The 26436-nt window shown below is 43.9% G+C and overlaps 1 protein-coding gene across 1 annotated transcript; it reads left to right on the top strand.

Annotated features, from left to right (window-relative positions):
* Positions 1-535: 535 nt before the first annotated feature.
* On the top strand, positions 536-23850 carry LOC106611107 (lysocardiolipin acyltransferase 1-like). Its single transcript, XM_014210973.1, has 10 exons — positions 536-630; positions 1061-1204; positions 11057-11103; positions 19284-19472; positions 19516-19656; positions 20287-20403; positions 20977-21154; positions 21526-21686; positions 23589-23607; positions 23829-23850. Exons 1-10 carry the CDS (start codon positions 536-538, stop codon positions 23848-23850), a joined length of 1113 nt encoding a protein of 370 aa, XP_014066448.1.
* The last annotated feature ends 2586 nt before the right edge of the window (positions 23851-26436 follow it).

Below are 26436 nucleotides of genomic sequence, written 5' to 3'. Positions count from 1 at the left end.
CTTTGGACGAAACATTTGTGGTAATTACACACACTAAACAAACGTTTATCAAGTCATGGTTGGTTTCATTGCAATCCTCTGGGTGTTAGTAACACAACCAAATGTCATGGTTCTTTTCCCGGGACGTATTGACCGAAGCAAACCGATTTGAAGACACCAATCAATGACCTCATTGCGCACCAATGGTAGGACCGGTCTATCGTTGATTGACTGTATTTTGGCCCAATGACCACTGATCATCTTGAAATCTAGCTTGGAAGATAGCCAGTGAGCTGAGGTAAACGGCAATATGTAATGGTTATACGTTCGAAGACCAGCCTTTGTCGTAAACTCTGGCGTAAAAGAGGTTCATTCGCCATTGCAAATCCTACTTGACGGAGCCACGAGTGTTACGCATAGCAGTACATAATCAAGAGCATTTTCAGAAATGTTATATATTTAAATTATGGCGAATAAATCAGGAAAAGCTAAAACAAAGTCTAGGTATACAGATTTAACCCAAATTATAGAGTAAATTGATAGAGAAAGCGAGACCATGTTGCTTCAGGAAGATGAATCTTTCAGCGAGGCTAGTTTTGACTCGCAGGGGGAAGACATGTTTCTCCATGGAGAGGATGCTATGTTGGACTTGTAAGGCTAATTCTCATGCTAATGTCATTGTTTGAAATTAATAATATCAAATATTATTCATTTGAGATTTTTTTGTTGTTGATTTTCTTATTTTATTTGCAATATATAAAAATATCATCAGTAATGAAATGTGTAATGAAATGTGTAAAGTACACATTGGCTACACATTGTGGATGTGTGTGTGTGTGTGTGTGTGTGTGTGTGTGTGTGTGTGTGTGTGTGTGTGTGTGTGTGTGTGTGTGTGTGTGTGTGTGTGTGTGTCTGTGTTATATATTTTTTAAATGTATTTTATAAAAACATGGAATGGAACAGCACTTCAACATAGTGATTATGTTCCCTGTTCTCTATATAATACATATCTGTTTATTTTACGTGTTGATATAGGGCTCATACGTGAAAGTATTCTTACTGATTTTTTTTTCTTTCACAGTGGCAGTGACTCTGATTATGAGCCCCCAATGTCTAGGTGTCCACCCCCCTCTGAAGCTGGTTCATCCAGCCAGACCCCTGCTGTCTCCGGCTCCACACCTACACAGCCATCTAGAGGTGTGAAGACAGTGACCAAGAAGTGGAGGTGGGGAAGAGAGAAACCTGCAGACAGAGTGGCAGAGGGCCGTTGGCACTCTGTGCTAGAAGATGATGTGGAACCAATTCCACCAGTATTTAGACCAAAAAGGCAGCCAGGACCTCAACTAGACATGACTGCAAAGTACAGCCCCCTTCAACTTTTTCAACTGTTTTTCACCTCGTCTGTTATTGATTCCCTGGTGTCTAACACGAATAAGTATGGGGCTAAGGAGCAGGCAGGAAAGGAAGTAGCATGGAAGCCCATTTCCATGTCAGACCTTTTCTGCTACCTTTCACTGGTCATTTACATGGGGCTAGTGAAGTTGAAAACTCTGAGGGACTACTGGAAAATGTCAGCTCTCTATCAACTGCCTTTCCCCGCCACTGTCATGTCTTGTAAAAGATTTCTGGCTATCTCACGGGCGCTTCACATCAGTGACCCAGACGTTGATGGGGAGAATGACAAGAAGAGAGGCACAGCAAGATTTGATAGGCTCTGCAAAATCAGACCTCTCTACCCCAACACCGTTGAGGCCTGCAAGACCTATATTCAGCCCGCCCAGAACCTGTCCATAGATGACAGGATGGTAGCCTCAAAGGCCAGAATTAGCCTCAAAGGCCAGAATTGGCCTCAAACAATGCATGTGTAACAAACTAACAAAATGGGGTTACAAACTGTTTGTTTTGGCTGATTCTGTGTGTGCCTACACTTGCAATTTTTTTGTTTATGAGGGGAAAAACTGTTTTGCTACCGGTAATGGACTTTTGGGATTTTCAACTGCTGGGGAATTGCTACAAACTGTTTGTGGACAACTTCTTCACAAGCCCTACCCTGTTTACAGACCTGAGGAAGCGGGATGTGTGGGCTTGTGGCACCATTCGGACCAACAGAGTGGGCTTTCTGAAAACAAAGGTGAACGACATGCCTAAGCGGGCTGAGCGGGGTACCATGCAATGGATTCGTGAAGATGGCCTGCTCTTTGTAAAGTGGATGGATACCAGAGAGGTGGTCATGTGCACAAGTATCCACAAGTCCTTCAGTGGCGATCACGTCGTCAGGCGTGTGAAGGATGGTACCGGGGCACGGACCACAAACAATGTCCCCATTCCAGCTGCTGTAAAGGACTACAACAAGGGCATGGGAGGTGTGGACCTGTCAGACACACTGATAGGATACTACAATGTTCTCCACAAGACAATGAAATGGTACAAGACATTTTTCTATAATTTCATCGACATTGCTGTGGTGAATTCCTTCATCCTCCAGAAGGAAATGGCTAAGAGCTGTGGACAGCCCCCATCTCACAGCTAGCCTTCAGGGAGCTGCTCATCCGGGATCTTGCTAGCTACAGCAAGTCCACTGCATCACCTTCTGTCCCTTCTACCTCTGTCCCTTCTGCTCCTTCAACCAGTGGTGTTCACCTGCCCAGATTCATCTCTGCAGGCATGAATGTGTCTCGGGGCAAAAAGGGCACAGTAGGGAGGCGTCATTGTGCGCTTTGTCACAGGAAATGCCCCCTCACCTGCACCACCTGTTCAGTAACCCTCTGCTTTACAGCAGAAAGAGACTGCTATCGGCCATGGCATCAGCAGCACAATTTTGTGTAGAGGACTGAGGGTCTTCCCAATATTGTAAATAGAAAGTGTGTAAATAGTTACCCTTGTTATTTTTGATTTTAAATTATTATTATTATTATTATTATTATTTTATTTTTATATTTTTTTTTGGGGGGGGGGTGTGTTAGAATAGCATTTATGTATTTTGTATATAGTTATTTGCTTCAAAATGTATCACAATTTCGGCCACTTGGGTACATTTGGGTACATTTGTGTGGGACACGTGGGTGACTTTATGCTCAATGTCATGTAGCTCGCTCATTCTTGAAGTTATCTGTCTGAAACTTTGCTCCACTATTGTTGTCCTCTTATGTTCTTCATTCAAATCATCCCCAGCATCCTATCTGAATGTTTGGCTGTTCTTGTTCATTTGAAAGATGATGCAACAGCAATAAAAAACAGAAAACGTATGTTTTTTCCTTGTATTATCTTCTACCAGATCTATTGTGTTATATTCTCCTACATTCAATTCACATTTACACAACATTCAGAGTGTTTCCTTTCAAATGATACCAAGAATATGCATATCCTTGCTTCTGGGCCTGAGCTACAGGCAGTTAGATTTGGGTATGTCTTCAGGTGGAAAATTGAGAAGAAGGGGGGGCTACCCCAGTGAAGTTAACACAGTGTCCAAGGAAGGGCCAGATGTATACAGAATGGTGTTATCTGCGTAGAGGTGGATCAGAGAATCACCAGCAGCAAGAGCGACATCATTGATATATACAGAGAAATATATATACAGAGTCGGCCCAAGAATTGAACCCTGTGGCACCCCCATAGAGACTGCCAGAGGTCCAAACAACAGGCCCTCCAATTTGACACACTGAACTGTGTCTGAGAAGTAGTTAGTGAACCAGGCGAGGCAGTCATTTGAGAAACCAAGGCTATTGAGTCTGCCGATACGAATGCAGTGATTGACAGAGTCGAAAGCCTTGGCCAGGTCGATGAAAACAGCTGCACAGTACTATATTTTATCTATGGAGGTTATGATATCATTTAGGACCTTGAGCGTGGCTGAGGTGCACCCGTGACCAGCTCGGAAACCAGATTGCATAGCGGAGAAGGTATGGTGGGATTCGAAATGGTCGGTAATCGGTTTGTTAACTTGGTTTTTGAAGACTTTACAGAGGCAGGGCAGGATGGAAATAAGTCTATAACAGTTTGGGTCTAGAGTGTCTCCCCCTTTGAAGAGGGGGATGACCGCGGCAGCTTTCCAATCTTTAGGGATCTCAGACGATATGAAAGAGAGGTTGAACAGGCTAGGAATAGGGGTTGCAACAATTTCGGTAGATCATTTTAGAAAGAGAGGGTCCATATTTTCTAGCCCAGCTGATTTGGAGGGATCCAGATTTTGCAGCTCTTTCAGAACATCAGCTATCTGGATTTGGGTGAAGGAGAAGCAGGGGAGGGGGCTTGGGCAAGTTGCTGCGGGGGCTGCAGAGCTGTTGGCCAGGTTGGGGAAGCCAGGTGGAAAGCATGTTGTTCGATAAATGTAATTTCTTTGGCAATGTCCTTGTGTGAACAACCATTTAAGTACATGGTGGTCTGCAAGGGCGACAGCTTTCATTTGGGCAGCGATAACATCAGAAATTCCACAGTGACACTGTGGACGGATTGTGTCTTGCACACCGTTGTTGGCTTGTGGTGCTGGGTGCAAGAATGTGCATGAGTGAGTGTATGTATGGGTGCCTGGCTGTGTATTAAACTGTTGTCGGAGTGCTCACAGCATATTACTGATAGCTCTCCTAGCCAATTCTTGAAATTCTTTCCTATGGAAACAATCTGCCACAGATCCCAGTGTGTCAGCACAGTCTGACCCCTTCACCCCCCAACTTTTCTCTGATTCCTACAGTCAACAACTCGCTTCGCTCTCTCATTCCCTCACTCTCCCCTCTAACTTCAGCACCATTCCCCACATTCAAACACACTCACACTCACACCTGGACCCACACCCCTCACACACCACACACACCCTCTCGCACAAGCATGATATGTTGGTTGACACAGTGGCTTATGGACAGTATAAGCTCTTGCTGGCTCTATTTCTCTCTCTCTCTCTCTTACTTTATTCTTCTGTCTCTGACATTCCAACCACCATTCACTATACTGCTCTGTATATTAAAAAAGTTATCCCTTTTAGAAAAACATAAAAAACATATACTAAATATATTCACGTCCCCAAATAACTGATTAAAACACACTGTTTTGCAATGAAGGTCTACAGTAGCCTCAACAGCACTCTGTAGGGTAGCACCATGGTGTAGCTGGAGGACAGATATTTTCCATCCTGCTCTGGGTACAGTGACTTTAATACAAACCCTTAGTGGCTCATGATTCCATAGACTTACACAGTAATTTTGACGACTTCCGGAGAACATCCTCCAACCTATCAGAGCTCTTGCAGCACGAACATCCAATCAAAGGATCAGAGCTAGTACTGAAAGCATAAGCTACCGCTAGCTAGCACTGCAGTGCATAAAATGTGGTGAATAGTTGACTCAAGAGAGAATGACAATAGATTAACAGTTTTGAACAAATTCAATTCTTCAAAAATTAAGGAGAAGCAGCAGAGAGAGACAGCTATATTTCGTTGTATTTTTTCAGTTTCACCTACTTAGCTAGCTAATGCAGCTAATTTAGCTTACTCAACAACTTGACTCAAACAGAGAGGAATGCTATTTATGTTAGTTATATGGCTAAGGCTATCCAACTCTTCCAAGTCAAGGTAAACTTTCGGTTTTATTAATTTACCCAGGGGGGCCCACCGGTGTAACTGCTAAACTGCTTGTTGTCCACTGTACCTACTGCACGATTGTACACATGGATTGGCAGTGCTGCCAACTCTCAGGCATTGGCCAGGGGCCACCCACATTTGACCCTCTTTACACGCTCACACAGCACACCTCTTATTTCTCAATCATGCTGCTTTTCTTTTCTAATTAATCCACTATATATTCAATATATACAATCTAAGCTTGATGCCCTCAATCTCACACAAATTATCAATGAAACTACCAGGTACCACCCCAAAGCTGTAAACACAGGCACCCTCATAGATATCATCCTAACCAACTTGCCCTCTAAATACACCTCTGCTGTTTTCAACCAAAATCTCGCAATCACTGCCTCATTGCCTGCATCCGTAATGGGTCAGCGGTCAAACGACCTCCACTCATCACTGTCAAACGCTCCCTGAAACACTTCAGTGAGCAGGCCTTTCTAATCGACCTGGCCCGGGTATCCTGGAAGGATATTGACCTCATCCCGTCAGTAGAGGATGCCTGGTTATTTTTTTTAAATGCCTTCCTCTCCATCTTAAAAAAGCATGCCCCATTCAAGAAATTTAGAACCAGGAACAGATATACAGTGGGGGAAAAAAAGTATTTGATCCCCTGCTGATTTTGTACGTTTGCCCACTTACAAAGAAACGATCAGTCTATAATTTTAATGGTAGGTTTATTTGAACAGTGAGAGATAGAATAACAACAACAAAATCCAGAAAAACGCATGTCAAAAATGTTAGAAAATGATTTGCATTTTAATGAGGGAAATAAGTATTTGACCCCTCTGCAAAACATGACTTTGTACTTGGTGGCAAAATCCTTGTTGGCAATCACAGAGGTCAGACGTTTCTTGTAGTTGGCCACCAGGTTTGCACACATCTCAGGAGGGATTTTGTCCCACTCCTCTTTGCAGATCTTCTCCAAGTCATTAAGGTTTTGAGGCTGACGTTTGGCAACTCGAACCTTCAGCTCCCTCCACAGACTTTCTATGGGATTAAGGTCTGGAGACTGGCTAGGCCACTCCAGGACCTTAATGTGCTTCTTCTTGAGCCACTCCTTTGTTGCCTTGGCCGTGTGTTTAGGGTCATTGTCATGCTGGAATACCCATCCACGAACCATTTCCAATGCCCTGACTGAGGGAAGGAGGTTCTCACCCAAGATTTGACGGTACATGGCCCCGTCCATCGTCCCTTTGATGCGGTGAAGTTGTCCTGTCCCCTTAGCAGAAAAACACCCCCAAAGCATAATGTTTCCACCTCCATGTTTGACGGTGGGGATGGTGTTCTTGGGGTCATAGGCAGCATTCCTCCTCCTTCAAACACGGCGAGTTGAGTTGATGCCAAAGAGCTCCATTTTGGTCTCATCTGACCACAACACTTTCACCAGTTGTCCTCTGAGTCATTCAGATGTTCATTGGCAAACTTCAGACGGGCATGTATATGTATTCTTGAGCAGGGGGACCTTGCGGGCGCTGCAGGATTTCAGTCCTTCACGGTAGTGTGTTACCAATTGTTTTGTTGGTGACTATGGTCCCAGCTGCCTTGAGATCATTGACAAGATCCTCCCGTGTGGTTCTGGGCTGATTCCTCACCGTTCTCATGATCATTGCAACTCCACGAGGTGAGATATTGCATGGAGCCCCAGGCCGAGGGAGATTGACAGTTCTTTTGTGTTTCTGCCATTTGCGAATAATCGCACCAAATGTTGTCACCTTCTCACCAAGCTGCTTGGCGATGATCTTGTAGCCCATTCCAGCCTTGTGTAGGTCTACAATCTTGTCCCTGACATCCTTGGAGAGTTCTTTGGTCTTGGCCATGGTGGAGAGTTTGGAATCTGATTGATTGATTGCTTCTGTGGACAGGTGTCTTTTTTACAGGTAACAAGCTGCGGTTAGGAGCACTCCCTTTAAGAGTGTGCTCCTAATCTCAGCTCGTTACCTGTATAAAAGACACCTGGGAGCCAGAAATCTTTCTGATTGAGAGGGGGTCAAATACTTATTTCCCTCATTAGATAGGAAATCAATTTATAACATTTCTGACATGCGTTTTTTCTGGATTTGTTGTTGTTATTCTGTCTCTCACTGTTCAAATAAACCTACCATTAAAATTATAGACTGATCCTTTCTTTGTCAGTGGGCAAACGTACAAAATCAGCAGGGGATCAAATACTTTCCCCCCCCACTGTAGCCCTTGGTTCTCTCCAGACCTGACTGCCCTTGACCAACACAAAAACATCCTGTGGCGTTCTGCATTAGCATCGAACAGCCCCCGTGATATGCAACTTTTCAGGGAAGTTAGAAAGCAATATTCACAGGCAGTTAGAAAAGCCAAGGCTAGCTTTTTCAAGCAGAAATTTGCTTCCTGCCTCACAAACTCAAAAAAGTTCTGGGACACTGTGAAGTCCATGGAGAATAAGAGCACCTCCTCCCAGCTGCCCACTGCACTGAGGATAGGAAACACTGTCACCACCGATAAATCCACTATAATTGAGAATTTCAATAAGCATTTTTCTACGGCTGGCCATGCTTTCCACCTACCCCTACCCCGGTCAACAGCACTGCACCCCCTACAGCGACTCGCCCAAGCCTTCCCCATTTCTCCTTCTCCCAAATCCAGTCAGCTGATGTTCTGAAAGTGCTGCAAAATCTGGACCCCTACAAATCAGCCGGGCTAGACAATCTGGACCCTTTCTTTCTAAAATTATCTGCTGAAATTGTTGCAACCCCTATTACTAGCCTGTTCAACCTCTCTTTCGTGTCATCTGAGATTCACAAAGATTGGAAAGCAGCTGCGGTCATCCCCCTCTTCAAAGGGGGGGACACTCTTGACCCAAACTGTTACAGACCTATATCTATCCTACCCTGCCTTTCTAAGGTCTTCGAAAGCCAAGTCAACAAACAGATTAACGACTATTTCGAATCCCACCGCACCTTCTCCGCTATGCAATCTGGTTTCAGAGCTGGTCATGGGTGCACCTCAGCCACGCTCAAGGTCCTAAACGATATCTTAACCGCCATCGATAAGAAACAATACTGTGCAGCCGTATTCATTGGCCTGGCCAAGGCTTTCGACTCTGTCAATCACCACATCCTCATCGGCAGACTCAATAGTCTTGGTTTCTCAAATGATTGCCTCGCCTGGTTCACCAACTACTTCTCTGATAGAGTTCAGTGTGTCAAATCGGTGGGCCTGTTGTCCGGACCTCTGGCAATCTCTATGGGGGTGCCAAAGGGTTCAATTCTTGGGCCGACTCTCTTCTCTGTATACATCAATGATGTCGCTCTTGCTGCTGGTGAGTCTCTGATCCACCTCTACACAGACGACACCATTCTGTATACTTCTGGCCCTTCTTTGGACACTGTGTTAACAACCCTCCAGATGAGCTTCAATGCCATACAACTCTCCTTCCATGGCCTCCAACTGCTCTTAAATACAAGTAAAACTAAATGCATGCTCTTCAACCGATCGCTGCCTGCACCCGCCCGCCCGTCCAGCATCACTACTCTGGACAGTTCTGACTTAGAATATGTGGACAACTACAAATACCTAGGTGTCTGGTTAGACTGTAAACTCTCCTTCCACACTCACATAAAACATCTCCAATCCAAAGTTAAATCTAGAATTGGCTTCCTATTTCGCAACAAAGCATCCTTCACTCATGCTGCCAAACATACCCTCGTAAAACTGACCATCCTACCGATCCTCAACTTCAGCGATGTCATTTACAAATTAGCCTCCAATATTCTACTCAATAAATTGGATGCAGTCTATCACAGTGCCATCCGTTTTTGTCACCAAAGCCCCATATACTACCCACCACTGCGACCTGTACGCTCTCGTTGGCTGGCCCTCGCTTCATACTCGTCGCCAAACCCACTGGCTCCAGGTCATCTACAAGACTCTGCTAGGTAAAGTCCCCCCTTATCTCAGCTCGCTGGTCACCATAGCAGCACCCACCTATAGCACGCGCTCCAGCAGGGATATCTCACTGGTCACCCCCAAAGCCAATTCCTCCTTCGGCCGCCTCTCCTTCCAGTTCTCTGCTGCCAATGACTGGAACGAACTACAAAAATCTCTGAAACTGTAAACACTTATCTCCCTCACTAGCTTTAAGCACCAGCTGTCAGAGCAGCTCACAGATTACTGCACCTGTACATAGCCCATCTATAATTTAGCCCAAACAACTACCTCTTCCCCTACTGTATTTATTTTGCTTCTTTGCACCCCATTATTTCTATTTCTACTTTGCGTTTTCTTCCACTGCAAATCTACCATTCCAGTGTTTTACTTGCTATATTGTATGTGCTTCGCCACCATGGCCTTTTTTTTGCCTTTACCTCCCTTATCTCACCTCATTTGCTCACATTGTGTATAGACTTATTTTTCTACTGTATTATTGACTGTATGTTTGTTTTACTCCATGTATAACTCTGTGTTGTTGTATGTGTCAAACTGCTTTGCTTTATCTTGACCAGGTCACAATTGTAAATGAGAACTTGTTCTCAACTTGCCTACCTGGTTAAATAAAGGTGAAATAAATAAATAAAATAAATATGCACATATTGGCATAACAAGAGAAGAAACAGAAGAGATAATGATGGGAATGGGTAGAGACATAAAGGAGGTCAGAGTAGGGCTGGGCCAAGAGAGAGTGTAGCGAGAGGTACGTTGGCCAAGGGAGCGAGCATAGCAGTGAAGTACATTGGGCCAAGGGGTTCATTAACAGTCACGTGAATGATTTGGTGACTTACAAAGTAGGCAAACAAAGATAACATAAAGTCAAGATAGGATAAGATAAGGAAGGTGAAGATTTGAAAAGATTACAGCACAGCAAAGGAGCTTTGTCACTGATTGTATTATGTTAATTCAATCACTCTATGTTTGCACATTGTGACACATGATGGTGATTTCCCCCCCAAAAAACGTAATCCTTATTGACTGGAACCCAGAGTAGAAAAAACAGCCTCACCTCAACATTGAGAGAGAGAGAGAGAGAGAGAGAGAGAGAGAGAGAGAGAGAGAGAGAGAGAGAGAGAGAGAGAGAGAATTTCTCCTTGTGTATTTCACATTGGTTTATTATCTATTTCACTTTCTTTAGCAATGTAAACATATGTTTCCCATGCCAATAAAGCCCTTTGAATTGAATTGACATGCGGTAGAGAGAGAGAGATGAGGTAGAGAGAAGGTGAGCGAGAGAGATTAGATATAGAGAGGAAGGTAGAGAGAGAGATGAGGTAGAGAGAGAGATGGAGAGAGAGTTAGAGAGTGATGAGGTAGAGAGAGAGATGTGGTAGAGAGAGAGTAAAAAGAGAAAGACAGGAGATCAGGAAATTAGACAATTATGCAAGACCCAGTAAGAGGGGTGGGGTGAAAGGGAAGAAGACTTGAGTTAAATCATCCCTGTCTCTTTTCTGAACTCCATGCACCCCTTTCTCCTCCCCTCTCTTTTCTCCTGTGAAGCTGTCAGGGCCAACCCTCCTACCACGACCAGCACTACAAGCCAGATGGTCAGCCTGGAATTCAGCTATCAGCTTGAATCCTTTGGATGGGTCATCGTTGGTCCCTGACGGCTTCCCTCATGAGAAGAAAGGAGTATGGTACCATGAGGGTCATCCACCTAATGTCCATGTCCTCACCAGCACCACAAGCCATTCAGTCAGCCGGGAATGCGCACACTGGCTTGAAGATGAACAGGCACGGCTGACTTCAATAAACTCGTTAAGGGTGTGGCTGGCTACTCAATTAGGCGCCACACTTATCAACTGCTGGTTTCCCCTCACGGGGAAGAGGACTGAGAGAGCAGGTAGCTCTAGTTGCAAGTTTTATTTGCTGAACATTTCTTGATTCTTGAAGAGATCGTTTAGGTTGGAACCTTATAGGCAATAAAATCTATTTTGTTTTGAATTTACCCTGCCTCATGAGCCTCTGTACTAGAAACCTAGCCTAGCTCTGGTCAGTGACATCACACCTCCCCACTGGCTGCCACATCTCCCAAAAAGTACAAGGGGTCAGAAGGGACAAGAATGTTTAAAAACAACAAACCAGAAGAAATGTTTTCTCTCCAATAAAGTCTTGTTAAAGCGCTATCTATACACTCCTTTGAAAATAAACCCAAGACACAATGTCCAATGCCCGAAAATGACATCCTCTGTCTGTCTCACAGTCCGAGTCCGTCGCAGACAAAGTGAAACGACAATGTTCTTACACTGTTATATGTTGAATGTTTTCACCCTATTTTTTCACCCAGGTTATTTTATTAAGAATCTCTTCTGAGAAATGGAAGCATACCGCTGAGTGTCGTATTGACATGTTTAATTAAAAGCCAAGTAGGCTATTTCAAGAGGGACTTGTAGTGTCGCCTCTTCACGTGGTCCATTAACTGAAATACTCTTGTCAAAAATTCAGTGGTACTGATGATGGATAAGGTCATCACGTGTTTTCTTCTTCAGTTTGAGCTTGCAGGCACCATTCAACAGGAAGGATGCAGCAATGGCCGGGTGTGTGTGCTCATCTCATCTGTGTCTTTCTCTGTTGTCAAATGTGAACTAGCATTGAAACAGAACTCAGTGAGGTTGTTTCACAGCATAGCTTTCAGTATCCCTCTGAAGTGATGCGCTGATGCTGGAGATGTTAACTGATAAACCCCTACAGTCCACTCAGACACTCAGATAATGTGCATGACACAGGGAGCAGGCCATGAAAAGTCTTGAGAGAGAGAGAAATAAACACTTCACTGACTGCTGTGGTAATTTAGTAACAGAGGCACTGGTCACAACTTTGGGTAAAATAACAAAATGACACCAGCTTGTTCTTTGTCATTCCTTTAAAAGTCTTGGAGCAGAGATTCCAGATCACAATCATTATGAAGTACAGTTGATTGCTAATTATATGCATCACAAATACACATAATCACCAACACTATCTTCTTCTCTCTTATGCACTTTGATTAGAGGAGGAAGTCTGATAAAGCTGTTTGACTCCCCTTCAAGCCAACACAGCAGGCCTGCTGTCCACTTTTCCTCACCCAGCCCACATAAACAGGGTCCCCTGATGGCATGTGCTTGAGTGAGAGTAAGAAGTTGAGAGGTCATTCGAGTTAAAAGGTTAGCTAGCTAGCTATGGCGGCTGCAAAGCATGCATCCATCTCACACCGTTAACTTTCATAAATGCAATGTTAATATACAAAAATAATATTTGTGCATCTACCACGCATGCGTTCACAACAACCAGCGTGTCCGCAAAAGAGGTTTCGCTTCAGCAACTGGTTTTATGCTAGCTTGCTAATGCTAGCTGGCTAATAGCTATGTTGCAACCAAGTTGTTGACATTTCGTCTTGCCCCACCCGACAGATGCTAATTTGTAGTGAATTTGAAGCGAATAACATTCAGGTGGGTAACAATTTTTGCCAAATGTTTACATTTCTCATGATCCTCTGATACTGAGTGAAACTTTCTTTTGGCGAACCAGTTTATAAGCCTGTGTTAGCAAGCTAGCCGTTGCCAGCAGCTGTTATTTAGACTAGCTTGCTAACGTTAGGCTAACTGTCTACCAGGATTGGCAAAGCTGAGGTAGCTAGCGAATCTAGCGTGCTAACTAAGCAGCTAAAATAAAAGCAGATAACTAGTTAGTAAAGAGTATATTACATTTCAGTTAAAGCATTGCTTTAGTTTTTTGGGGGAAAAACTAGCTAGCTAGCAATTATGTTTACAGCTGACACTACTATTTTACAAGAACACACATTAAGACCTTTTTTTATTTGTTTAGGGGTGCAGAACTAGCCTAGGTATTGCATGTGAAGGTGGAAAAGTTTTAATGTCACGTACACCACCTAATTTAGAGGTCCTGGATGATGTACTGATTCTGTCCGCACCACCCTAAGTAGTGGCATGCGATCGAGGGTGGTGCTGTTGCCATACCAAGCAGTGATGCTTTCCACACTGCCAGGTCATTGCAGTAGCTAAAAAGGATTTAGCTGGTAACCTACCCAATAATCCCTGTCATTGAGTTGAAATCAAGGTGTGCTGTTGGAATGTGAAAATGGCTCAGCTCATGATGAATAAATGAAGAGTCTACTAACTACTATGCTTTTGATGTTTTTCTTCCAGTTTAGACTGCAGCATCAACCTCATTAAACTGCATTCTCTCTGTCAAATTGAGTTATTTTCCAGGGATTAAGCACAACCCATAATAAGACCATTTGCCCTCTATGTGTTCTGACACCAACACAAATCCTCACAGTGGTGATGTCCATTAGCGAAATGAGCAGGCTATCTCCTGGTCACATTCCAAACACTTCTAGGCCTTATCATTCTTGATGAGATTTTTAGAAAGCTTTACACACACGTGCGCACACATTCTGCACAAGGTGTTTCTTTCTGGAGGAGGGATGGCAGTGCTTTATGTGGGCCCCTGTGGGCACAGTATCCGGGCCAACTGGCCTAACCCTGACGAGAGTCCTAACTGAATGGTCGGCCTCTTAGATATGAAGTCATCACTGCACTGGCACTTGCTCTCTAGAACCCAAGGCATTATCCCAAGATTGTTTTGCTATAAGCACTGCTAACCAGGGGGACCATGTGAACTACAATCCCGACACTCTGTTTTAACGTTTAGAAACGTCAATTATCATCACTTATCTTTCATATCAGCAAGAAAGAATCTTTCAAATAAAAAGTATACACTTACTGTAGCAGGTTTGCACAGATCCATACAGTTGTGTCCCTAAAACCGATGAACTACACTTTCACTACAATTCCTCCCCAGTTACACTTACACAAAGGTGTTCGAGCACGCTAGATAGCTAATTAGCACAGGTGGTCGCCTCTGTCTTCTGTCTGTCTTCCGTAAATAAACGCTGTAACATAGAGATATGGCTGTGTGGGAACACTAACCCCAACCTTATAAAGGTGTATAGTAATTGAACCTTTTTATTATTATTATTATTACTTGCTGATATGAAAGATATGTTCCTTATGTTTCCAAAACTGTACCGCAAGAGATGAGTGTTAACAGAACTTCCCAGGCCAGAAGATACCTTCACTCATAGACGCTAAAGGTGGTTAGCATCTATGAATGGGCTACACTGGCCCCATTGTCCTATTCAAGTGCAATCAGTGTGCCCTGTCTATTACAGGCACAGTTCATATTGAAAGTGGGCTAACCTTACAGTCTACTGTATGTACTGACTAAGTCCACAGGCTGCGTATTGATCATTGGCACAACTAAGCCTTTTTACAGGTGTGTGTGTGTGTATCTGGGTGTGTGTTTGTGTTCTGGCTTTTTTGTACTCTCCCTGATCTTTATCAGAGATCCAATGGGTAAAAGTTATTAAAGCGTTGTTCTTTTCCCCGCTGACTAACCCTCACCCTCCCCTCCCTGCGAATTGCACCACTCATCACAGACAGCAGGCAGCAATTAGCTGTGAGCACAGTGGAGATGGAACCCAGGGGTTGAAGTCCTCTCTGTTTTTCCACTGCAACAGAGAGGGTTGTTCAGCTAGCCTAACTCACAAGTTGAATTACTCTGGCTAATGGTTTTGAGAGCAGAGAACCAAGAATGGGCACGGCTTGTTGTTTAGACATGGTTGACCTTTCATTTCCATTTCCTCTATGGTGATATCTGGTCTCCACTCAAAATGATTTCCAGATTATGCAGGGTCAGACTATGAGCAGATATATATGTTTCATTGCAGTTAGGCTAGATCACATATTGCTATGGTGATTGAATAAACATTTAATCAATCCTCATTATATAGACTTAATCACATTTTCTATGATTTTATTAGTCCTACACCATTGAACATCGAAAGAAAATGTTTTCCGTGAGCGTGTGAATAGCCTACATCCCTCCCTTGCCTACATCCCTCATGATGTGATGACTTTATCACTTTTCACCTCTCATCCTCTGGGGACCATAAAGGTGTGTGTGCTCTAGCATGTTCCTGCCGACACGTGTGTGTGTGTGTGTGTGTGTGTGTGTGTGTGTGTGTGTGTGTGTGTGTGTGTGTGTGTGTGTGTGTGTGTGTGTGTGTGTGTGTGTGTGTGTGTGTGTGTGTGTGTGTGTAAGTATGTTATGGGGGAGAGCAGTAACAGGGGAGGCGTAATTGTGACAATTGTGCTGAGCCGGCGTGTTCCTCACCTCTCCCGTGCTTCATATTTTCCATTGCTAAAAAACAACAACCCTTAAACCCCCATCCTGGCTCTGTATGACACACACCTGAGTTGTTATTCCATCAACCACTTTGAATGCTGCTACCGGGAGACCTGCCGTGTAATGGTACTGCTGTTGCTAAGCGTGGTGGTAATTACGTGAGGGGGATGGAAATGGGAGACTTGTGCGATTACAGCGTTAATGGAGGTGGAGGAGTGTGAACCACAGTTCAAAACACCTGCTTCGTAGAGCAGAACTCCCTGTAGCCGAGCTCAGGTTCATTGTGTCAGCAAGACCAAGCAATAAAGACTAACAGCATGAATAAAGCCATATGTTCTACTGATTTAGTGTTATGATTTTTTTTTTTCTTCATAGGCTTATAGTTTTATCCAAAGCCACATGCATAGCATACATAGCCAACATCCCCATTTTTAGGGTAATAGGTGACACTGACAGTAGTTCTGGGAAAGTTTGTCCCACCTGCTGGGTTTATACTTTTTGTTAGGATATGCTCATTGGTTGGCAATACTGAGCTGTTAAGGCCCCATAAACCTAAATCTGATACACTCCTCCACTCAGCAACTGATTTCTATGAACACTAGTAGGCACAAAGGGTCCCTGTGGGGCAAGACTAAATATCATCTGACATGATCATATGGAGATTTGCCGTCAGCTGTCAAAGTCTCTGTACTAGGTTTTGAATTTCAGCATGTTTATGTTACATCTGATTTATTAGAAATAACACCTACTGTAATACAGCAGTAGCTTTGAAAAGAACAAAATGGAATATAGGCCAAGGCGTATGACAGTGTTGAGTGGACCCCAGATGGCATCATTCTCGAAAGCATGATCCCACAAAAGACAGCTGTAGGCTGAGTTATATGCAAAAATATTTAGGCTATTCAGTGGAAATGTGAAATGTTCAGGTCTAAAAAAAGGTTGTCAGGCGAGCTGCATATATTCCAGTCTCCCTGCTCACAGCATTTTAACAGTAAGAAACTCCTGGCTCCAACCCCTATTTACATTCCACAATAGGAATGTCTGCCTTGGTTTTTCCACTGTTTGTGTGGAAGTGTTTAGGAAGATGAACAGAACAGGAGGGTTTACTAGTTATGAGGACATTGATAACTCCATTTGTCTTACGTTAGGCAACTCCATGATTCACCCAATCCTTCCTCATTACTCCTAAGCTTGCTGTTCCATATCCGCCGAGAATTCTAGAGAATTGATTAGCTTACTTTGGAAGTGTTAATATCCTATGTACAGTATATCTGCTTCATGATCAGTTTAACTGCTTTTACTGTAGTGAACTAACAAGTTCACTGATGCATTAAGAGAGTCCAAATATAAATGTGAAATCATCTCGCTCTCTCTCTCTCTTCCAGGTATGGTGGTGTCAGTGCGGAGGCTTTACTTTGTGGTGACCCTGTTTCTGGGTAGTTTCCTTGGCAGCATCTTAATGCTAGTCTCTGTGCTTCCTCTCATGCTGATGTCACCCGCCTGGTACCGATGGATCACAGACTGCATGTGGTTCATATACACTGCTCAAAAAAATAAAGGGAACACCTAAACAACACATCCTAGATCTGAATGAAAGAAATAATCTTATTAAATACTTTTTTCTTTACATAGTTGAATGTGCTGACAACAAAATCACACAAAAATAATCAATGGAAATCCAATTTATCAACCCATGGAGGTCTGGATTTGGAGTCACACTCAAAATTAAAGTGGAAAACCACACTACAGGCTGATCCAACTTTGATGTAATGTCCTTAAAACAAGTCAAAATGAGGCTCAGTAGTGTGTGTGGCCTCCATGTGCCTGTATGACCTCCCTACAACGCCTGGGCATGCTCCTGATGAGGTGGCGGATGGTCTCCTGAGGGATCTCCTCCCAGACCTGGACTAAAGCATCCGCCAACTCCTGGACAGTCTGTGGTGCAACGTGGCGTTGGTGGATGGAGCGAGACATGATGTCCCAGATGTGCTCAATTGGATTCAGGTCTGGGGAACGGGCGGGCCAGTCCATAGCATCAATGCCTTCCTCTTGCAGGAACTGCTGACACACTCCAGCCACATGAGGTCTAGCATTGTCTTGCATTAGGAGGAATCCAGGGCCAACCGCACCAGCATATGGTCTCACAAGGGGTCTGAGGATCTCATCTCGGTACCCAATGGCATTCAGGCTACCTCTGGCGAGCACATGGAGGGCTGTGCGGCCCCCCAAAGAAATGCCACCCCACACCATGACTGACCCACCGCCAAACCGGTCATGCTGGAGGATGTTGCAGGCAGCAGAACGTTCTCCACGGCGTCTCCAGACTCTGTCACGTCTGTCACGTGCTCAGTGTGAACCTGCTTTCATCTGTGAAGAGCACAGGGCGCCAGTGGCGAATTTACCAATCTTGGTGTTCTCTGGCAAATGCCAAACGTCCTGCACGGTGTTGGGCTGTAAGCACAACCCCCACCTGTGGACGTCGGGCCCTCATACCACCCTCATGGAGTCTGTTTCTGACCGTTTGAGCAGACACATGCACATTTGTGGCCTGCTGGAGGTCATTTTGCAGGGCTCTGGCAGTGCTCCTCCTGCTCCTCCTTGCACAAAGATGGAGGTAGCGGTCCTGCTGCTGGGTTGTTGCCCTCCTACGGCCTCCTCCACGTCTCCTGATGTACTGGCCTGTCTCCTGGTAGCGCCTCCATGCTCTGGACACTACGCTGACAGACACAGCAAACCTTCTTGCCACAGCTTGCATTGATGTGCCATCCTGGATGAGCTGCACTACCTGAGCCACTTGTGTGGGTTATAGACTCCGTCTCATGCTACCACTAGAGTGAAAGCACCGTCAGCATTCAAAAGTGACCAAAACATCAGCCAGGAAGCATAGGAACTGAGAAGTGGTCTGTGGTTACCACCTGCAAAACCACTCCTTTATTGGGGGTGTCTTGCTTATTGCCTATAATTTCCACCTGTTGTCTATTCCATTTGCACAACAGCATGTGAAATTTATTGTCAATCAGTGTTGCTTCCTAAGTGGACAGTTTGATTTCACAGAAGTGTGATTGACTTGGAGTTACATTGTGTTGTTTAAGTGTTCCCTTTATTTTTTTGAGCAGTATATTTACACCAATCTGTTCCTGTCTCTGTCTGTGTTCCTTACCTCTGCATCTTCTTACTTATGTCTGTCTTTTTTTATCACCTTTGTTTGACCACGGTGGTTTAACTGTTTTGCCTTTTTGGTTTTGACCTCCTAACCTTCTTTGATGTGTTCCCTAGACCTTTCTTGATCTCTTGCCCTGATGTTTTTTGACCTCTCACTGACCTTGTTTTGTACTATTCTTGGCCTTTTTGTTTTTGTCTAAAGATGATGAGGTTTATACAGGGTGCTCTTGTGAAAAAGAATGCAAATACAGGGAATACAGTAGGACCAAATTAAATGACAGTCTTTCTGTTCCTCCCTCCTTCCTCCCTCCCTCCCTCCCTCCCTCCCTCCCTCCCTCCCTCCCTCCCCCTCCCTCCCTCCCTCCCTCTGTGCAAGCCTTGCTGGAGCTGGTGTTTGGGGTAATGGTGGTGATCACGGGTGATGGCTTCATCCCAGGGGAGCATAGTGTGATCATCATGAACCACCGGACCCACCTGGACTGGATGTTCCTGTGGTTCTGCCTGCTGAGGTATAGCTACCTGCGCCTGGAGAAGATCTACCTCAAGGTGGGTATAGGCAACATACGCACACACACACATAAACATGTGCGCACACACACACACCTCAGCATGGGTTACACAGTGCTTCATCTTCATCAAGCGTCAGTGGGAGGAGGACCACAGCCACATGGGGAACATGCTGGAATACTTCTGTGACATCAGAGAGCACCTGCAGCTCCTCCTCTTCCCTGAGGGCACTGACCTGACCGGTAACAGCTTTCAGTGACATCAGCCAACCAGGGCAATGATTGTTGGATAGGACATGAGCACCCTGCATCAACCGTTTCCAGCTCTCATCCCCAAGCCTGTTAACATTGGTTTTATACTGTAACTCCCTGAGGATGTATGGGTGGTCTATGTGTATCTCTGTGTATGTGCATACAATGTTCTTAAAATCAGTTTGACTTACAGACCCAGGGCCAGATATATGACACATTAGAAGTAATAGTTTAAGTAATACATCCTACATTCCCTCCTCTCCCGGACGGCTGGTGGTGGGATTTGGATCAGTGTGGCCCCCTGACTATTTCTGTGACCCTTTCTGGATCAAAAATGTCTTAGCATTGTCCCTCAGAGGATAGCTAGGGATCCACAGGTGTAGAGCTCCACCTAGGCTAGTGTCATATATTTTAATTAAATCAACTTGATAAAAAATTATATTTTATTCATATCTATGGAGGAAAATGATATAAAACTAATGTTCTCTCACTCTTACAGTAGTGTGTTAAACCCTATCGAAGAATTGAATGTAAAATGTCATCTTGTGACAGTCAATTATTATAGATGTTGACAATATTATTGAGGCTACTTCACATTCTCTGTTGTCCTCTCTCCTGCAGACTACACTAGAGCAAGAAGTGATGACTTTGCGGAAATGAACGACCTGCCTAGGTTTGAGTATGTGCTGCAACACCGCACCACCGGATTCACCTTCATCGTGGACACTCTCCGCAAAGGCCAGGGGTTCACTTTATTGATATATACTGTTATTCTTTACCCATTTTGCACAACATGCACTAAAGTTTAACCAAGGGTGTTTTAGTGACTTTGTATTGTAGTCCTCATTAGTTAGCACTTGTTATGACAAGTGTTAGCCTATGTCATTCAAATGATTCAAGCGTGAAGGGAAAATAGATTTTTATCTCAATGAGATGAACCTGATTAAATAAAGGTTAAATAAAAAAATAACAAGCCACATCAAACAGTGCTACCTGTTTTTCTTTAGAAATCTCAGACTAGTGCTTCATCAACACTGTGACACATTACAGCACCCCCGGGTATCTCATATTGCCTTGTTAGATAATCCTGGCAGCCCTCCAGCAGTCTTAAGTACTGCCGCTCGCGGTGCTTAGCTGGCCAGTGTTCTGAACCGTGGTGATGTCATCGGACTTGTTCCCTCACTTCTTTAGTTACATTGACTCAAGTGTATGAGTCTTCCACATCAGTGTCTGCACAAACCCCACGGTTAAAATAAAGATGCACGATGTTGGTCATACAGGTTGTGTAACCACCCCTCCCCTCCTTTACAGGAAACAACCTGGATGCCGTCCATGACATCACCGTGGCCTACCCCAAGAACATCCCCCAGACAGAGCGCCACCTGATCCTGGGGGAGTTCCCCCGGGAGATCCACTTCCATTTGCGTTGCTGCGAGGCCTCTATCCTCCCCTTCCGACCTGCAGGACTGTACCTGTACATTGCCGATCTGTAAATAGCACACCCAACTACCTCACCCCCATATTATTACTTACCCTCTTGCTCTTTTGCACCCTAGCGTCTCTACTTGCACATCATCATCTGCACATCCATCACTCCAGTGTTAATGCTAAATTGTAATTATTTCGCCTCTATGGCCTATTTATTGCCTACCTCCCTATTCTTCTACATTTGCACACACTGTACATAGATTTTTTTCTATTGTGTTATTGACTGTACGTTTGTTTATGTGTAACTCTGTGTTGTTTGATTTTGTTGCACTGCTTTGCTTTATCTTGGCCAGGTCGCAGTTGTAAATGAGAACTTGTTCTCAACTGGCCTACCTGGTTAAATAAAGGTGAAATAAAATTAAAAAATAAAAGGACCCAGGAGCACTGGGCTGAAAGGGAGGTCCGCCTGAGTGACCTCTATGCCGCTGAGCCCCGGGGCTTTCCACAGGGAGTGTGCCGCGTGCCCCCGTGTAAGACAGAGCTCCACATGGCTCTGATCAAAACAGCCTCACTGTTCTACTGGAGCTCCTTCATAACCTAACTACGCATACCTCTGGCTCTGGGTCCAGCTACGTTTGTACTTCCTGTTGATGATGGGTCTACTTCGGACAGAAGCTGATTGGAGGGCTGGAACTACTGGAGCTAGCCTGTCATCTCAACTGGAAGTCTGTGACTGGGGACGAAAAGAAAAAGGTGGTGGGTGGGAACGGGAAGGGGTCATAGTGACTCATCATAGCCATTAAGCTGTAACGCCTTCATGTGTCTGACCGTCTGTTGCGGTCTTTCCTTGCATTATACAATTAAGAGGACTGTCCTCGTTCATCCTTTCTGCTCTTATATGATTTTATTTCATATCATTCTTGAACCAGAGTGTCATAATAATAGCCAGAATACTATTTCTTAGTTCAGTTATAGCTATGTGTTTTAAATTGATTTTATTATTGTTTTGTGTTTCCCTTGGTTATGTATTTATTTATTTTAAGTGATGGAAGAGAGCCATAGTATAGAGCACTCATACATTAGATGTGTGTATACTATGATCATTTTTGCCTTTATTGTTCTGTGTTTAGCCAATGTAGATTATCCATTAGTCAAGCCAAATTAATCACTGTTTCTGCAAGCAATCATTAGCCAACAAAAAGTGATTACCGGTAGAACTGAATGCTTTCAGTCAAAGTGATGAGTCAATCGTGCACTTAAAGTGTTTGCTGGCAGGGAATCTGAACACTGTCTAAGACATTAAGGCTACTATCAATCCATTTACATTGAGCCTTTATAGACGAGCTAAGTTGTTTTCATTGCTTACCTCTCGATAAACCTGTAAACCTGATCATTTTTGTATACATGCTGGAAGTAGCTTTTGCACCAGGAAATCCAAAGGCAAAAATCAGCCATGTGATGTAAAATGGAATCAAACTAAATGTAGTAGTCTGCCAAAACTGGGCAGGGCAGTTCCACCACGCATCGCTGCTAAGGTATTTGTGGACTGCAGCAACACTTTCATGCACTCTTTATTGGAATGGGCGACGGTTCAGGAATCGAGATCTGAGACTGAGCAACTGCAAAGCAGCTTAGAAAGAGAGGGTGGAGGGTGGAAGAATGTAATTTAGACAACACCCACAATGTCCAAGGGGGACACAGAGGACCAGACTTGGAGTGGAAAACTGGCCTTGAAGTCGCCCTAATCCAAAGAAGCCTCATGCCCACCTCTTTCTCTCCCCAGAAAACTTGCACCGATGCTCTCAGCAAGCTAAACTCAATTAGTGAACGACAGCTGAGAAGGCTCTACCGATTATGACAAAAAAACGAAGAAATTAAAATGATAGCATGGGCAGTGCTATGTCCACTAGTAACCTAGCCACTGCTCTCAATGCCACATCCAACCTTGCCATATATAGAGTTCTGCAAATCCAGAACCATTTTTATGAAGGACACTGTTTGATCTACTGACCACCTCAATACTGCAAGTCAAATTATAATTTTTGTAAGAATAAAATGAGATGGTAACCATCGATGGTTATCGATGTGTTTTTGTTTCTTGAAATACGAGGCCCTGTTGTTCAGGTGTATGGGCTGGTTCCAGCCACTGTGATTAGACTGCGTTAACAATTCTCTCATCAGGATGTCAATGGCTTACCAAATTACTACTCATCTTTCTATTACTAGAATCTCTGAAACAGCTGGAATTTAAACATTTCACCCATCTCTCTCCGTCGCTCTCTCATCTGTTCTCTTTGTTTTCCTTTATCTTTCTTGGTTTCTCAAAATTCTCTATTTCTCTGTTGGGTTTTCTCTGTGTTTTGTTATTGTCCATAATAGAATCAACTTCTGATGCTGGACTCTAATACAATCACTGTCCTCAGATAAATCTTTACTGGCCAATGTTGTCAGTTATCACGCTGTTCAATAAATATAACATTTCATCCCATGCAGATGCCCTGCTTTGTGTGTCTTGTTTGAAAATGTGCAATGTAAAATTCATTCTTCACTGATTGGCGTTCAGGATGCTGACCCAACATTATATCAACTCACCACTGTCGGTGGTCTAAATATTCAACAAAACTACTTTGACAAGCTGTACTACCATTAGAATATTGTAGTTGTGGTCTCTTGGAGCAGTCCTAGTAAACATTGTAGTGAATGAATCAATAAGACCGTGTGCGCTCATGTTACAGCCATAGTGAGCTCACACCATAGACCATATATATAAACACACTCACCACACCAGTCTGCTGTGGCACTGACAGACAGAGGGCAAGCGATTTGAAGGTGAAGCAGTGTTTCCGTGGCAACAAATGTTGACTCATCCGTACCCTAGCAACGTGATGCAGAATGATGTCAATGGAAAGCATGCTATTTTTTCCTCTACTGCTAACGGTATGATGCCAGTTGTGTATGAGTCAGTGTGTGTGTCAGTGTGTGTGCAGTGCGTGGGTGTTGGGTCTATGAGCTGTGTCTGCAAGCATGAGTCTCTGCTCTGATTTTAAATCCCAGCTCATTAATGCTTGAGGTAGAGAGGGAGGGAGTGACGCTGACATCCTTGGGAATAAATGAGGGCGAATGCAGGCCAGGTTGATACAGGACTTTTAGAAATAGCCACTCCAGGGACTATAAATCACAGGGCAATTATGCATATGGCTCTAATTATTACCTTAACTGTTTCTTTCATCATCCTTGTGCTGTGGCTGAAATGAAGTCCACACTCACTATGATAGATATTACAGTGGGTGAAAGGATGATGATACAGCTTCCATCATTCTGTTGACTGGTTGCAATGACACATCACGAGACATGTTCCTATTCCTTCTCATCCCTGGAGGAACATGAAACCAGGAGCTCTTTTTAGCATAGCTTTCTTAATCCACAGATAAAAGGGGAAACCTAGTTAGTTTCTAGTAATCTCTCTTCCTTCAGTCTTCTTCTTCTTTTGTGGACTTTATATGGTGGTTGGCAACCAACTTTAAGGTGCATTACCGCTACCAACTGGACTGGAGTGTGGACCTCAGTTTATCTTTCAATCACCCACGTGGTATATGCTTCTATAAACCAATGAGGAGATGGGAGAGGTGGGACTTGATGCACATCATGCGTCAAAAATTTAACCAAATTCTATTTTAGCACCTGGCTACACAGACGTGCGCAAGTGATTTGGATGGAATTATTGAATAACATGTATGTGTAAATGTATTTTGCAACGCTTGCACACGCAACATGGGCAATGTTGTCAGCATGTCAGAGTGTCACGTCCTGACCAGCAGAGGGCGTATTGCTTAGTCTTGGTCAGGATGTGGTTTGTGTTTGTTAAATGTTGTGTTGGTGATTGGGACTTCCAATTGAAGGCAGGTGTGTATAGTTGCCTTTGATTGGAAGTCCTATATAGGTGTGTGTGTTTTTCTTTGGGGTTGTGGGGAATTGATTTTGCACTGTGTTTTGTATAGCCTGCAAGACTGTCCATGTCGTGAGTATTGTCTAGTGTTGTTTTTCAAGTGGATGCCTTACATGTTTTGTCAGTAATAAACATGAGTGTCCACAATCCCGCTGCGCCTTGGTCCTTCTCTCTCCCATGCGACATATTCGCCGAAGAGTACGACATTTTCTGTGACACAGAGGGGAAAAGGATAACCAACACAATACATATTGGGGACAAGAAACTTGTTTATTCGTCTGATTGTTTTGTCTACCTTGAGTATTGGTGGAGCTGGTTATGTCTGGCACTCAACATGTTGCTATTTTAATCCACCCTCCTTTAACACCCTGACCCTCATCCTCTTTAGTTCAATCACCTGAGATGCCTCACAAGTACACTACTGTGCACAAACCCCAGCTAGTTCTAACAAAATGGATCACACAGGGTAACCCATTCTGTCCCGCAAAACCTGTGCAGTTAATCAGGATTTGTTAGAGCTTGCCAGGTAAGTGATTGGTAGCACTCTTGCTTGAGTGATTACAGACCCTGCTGATTCTACCATCCATAACACATAAACACACTCAGACTAACACCCACAGACGAAGATGGCTTCCAACAGGATCAACTCTAAAAATAACCCCCGTGTTCAGCTCTGTAATATGTATGGGTGGATTAGGAATGCTTTGTCACTGCCTGTTAATAAGCCAATTTCACACACCACCAAACCCCTTTATAGTGGTGATATTTGTGGCCTGTGTTGAGTCACAGAACAAATTATTGTGGTTGCTTGGTCTGTGTTCAGACAGCTGTGCCTGTTTGACTCCTTATCTGGGTTGACTTGGTTCCCATTCTCACATTTTCCATTACTCTTTGTACCCACCTTGACGATCTCCACTATCAGTTTGATGTTAGTAGTTTTATATTCATTTTTTATGTGTGTTAATTCTCCACTTTCCCTTAATGGAGAGCATCTTCCTTGTATTTTCAATTGTGTTGTATGTGTAAAAATTATTAAAATTGTATGTTTCCATTTAGAATCTTTACATTCTTTAGCAGTGATGTAACAAAGTTTGAGACAGGTGAAAGTGGTGAGGTGGTTCCTGTGTAGGCTATTCACTAACGCAGTGTGATTAACCCTCCAACTTTGCTGTTATTCTTAGCCTTAGATTCAATCAGATCAAGTGTTAACCAGCGATAGCTGACACCTGCTTAGCTGGTGTAACTGTGTTAGAGCTGTCAAATAAGAGCGGCTACTCGTGTGGTCATTGTCACGAAGCCACACCCATCCTACTAGCATTACAGATTCAGAACGTGAAGTGTAGGCTATATAGAAGTAATGACATTCAAATTGAAAATCATCCTACGAAATAAAAGGA

Source organism: Salmo salar, chromosome 09, assembly GCF_965601325.2.
Source record: "Salmo salar chromosome 09, fSalSal1, whole genome shotgun sequence".
NCBI lineage: Eukaryota > Metazoa > Chordata > Actinopteri > Salmoniformes > Salmonidae > Salmo > Salmo salar.
This window is presented reverse-complemented; position numbering and strand designations above follow the sequence as displayed.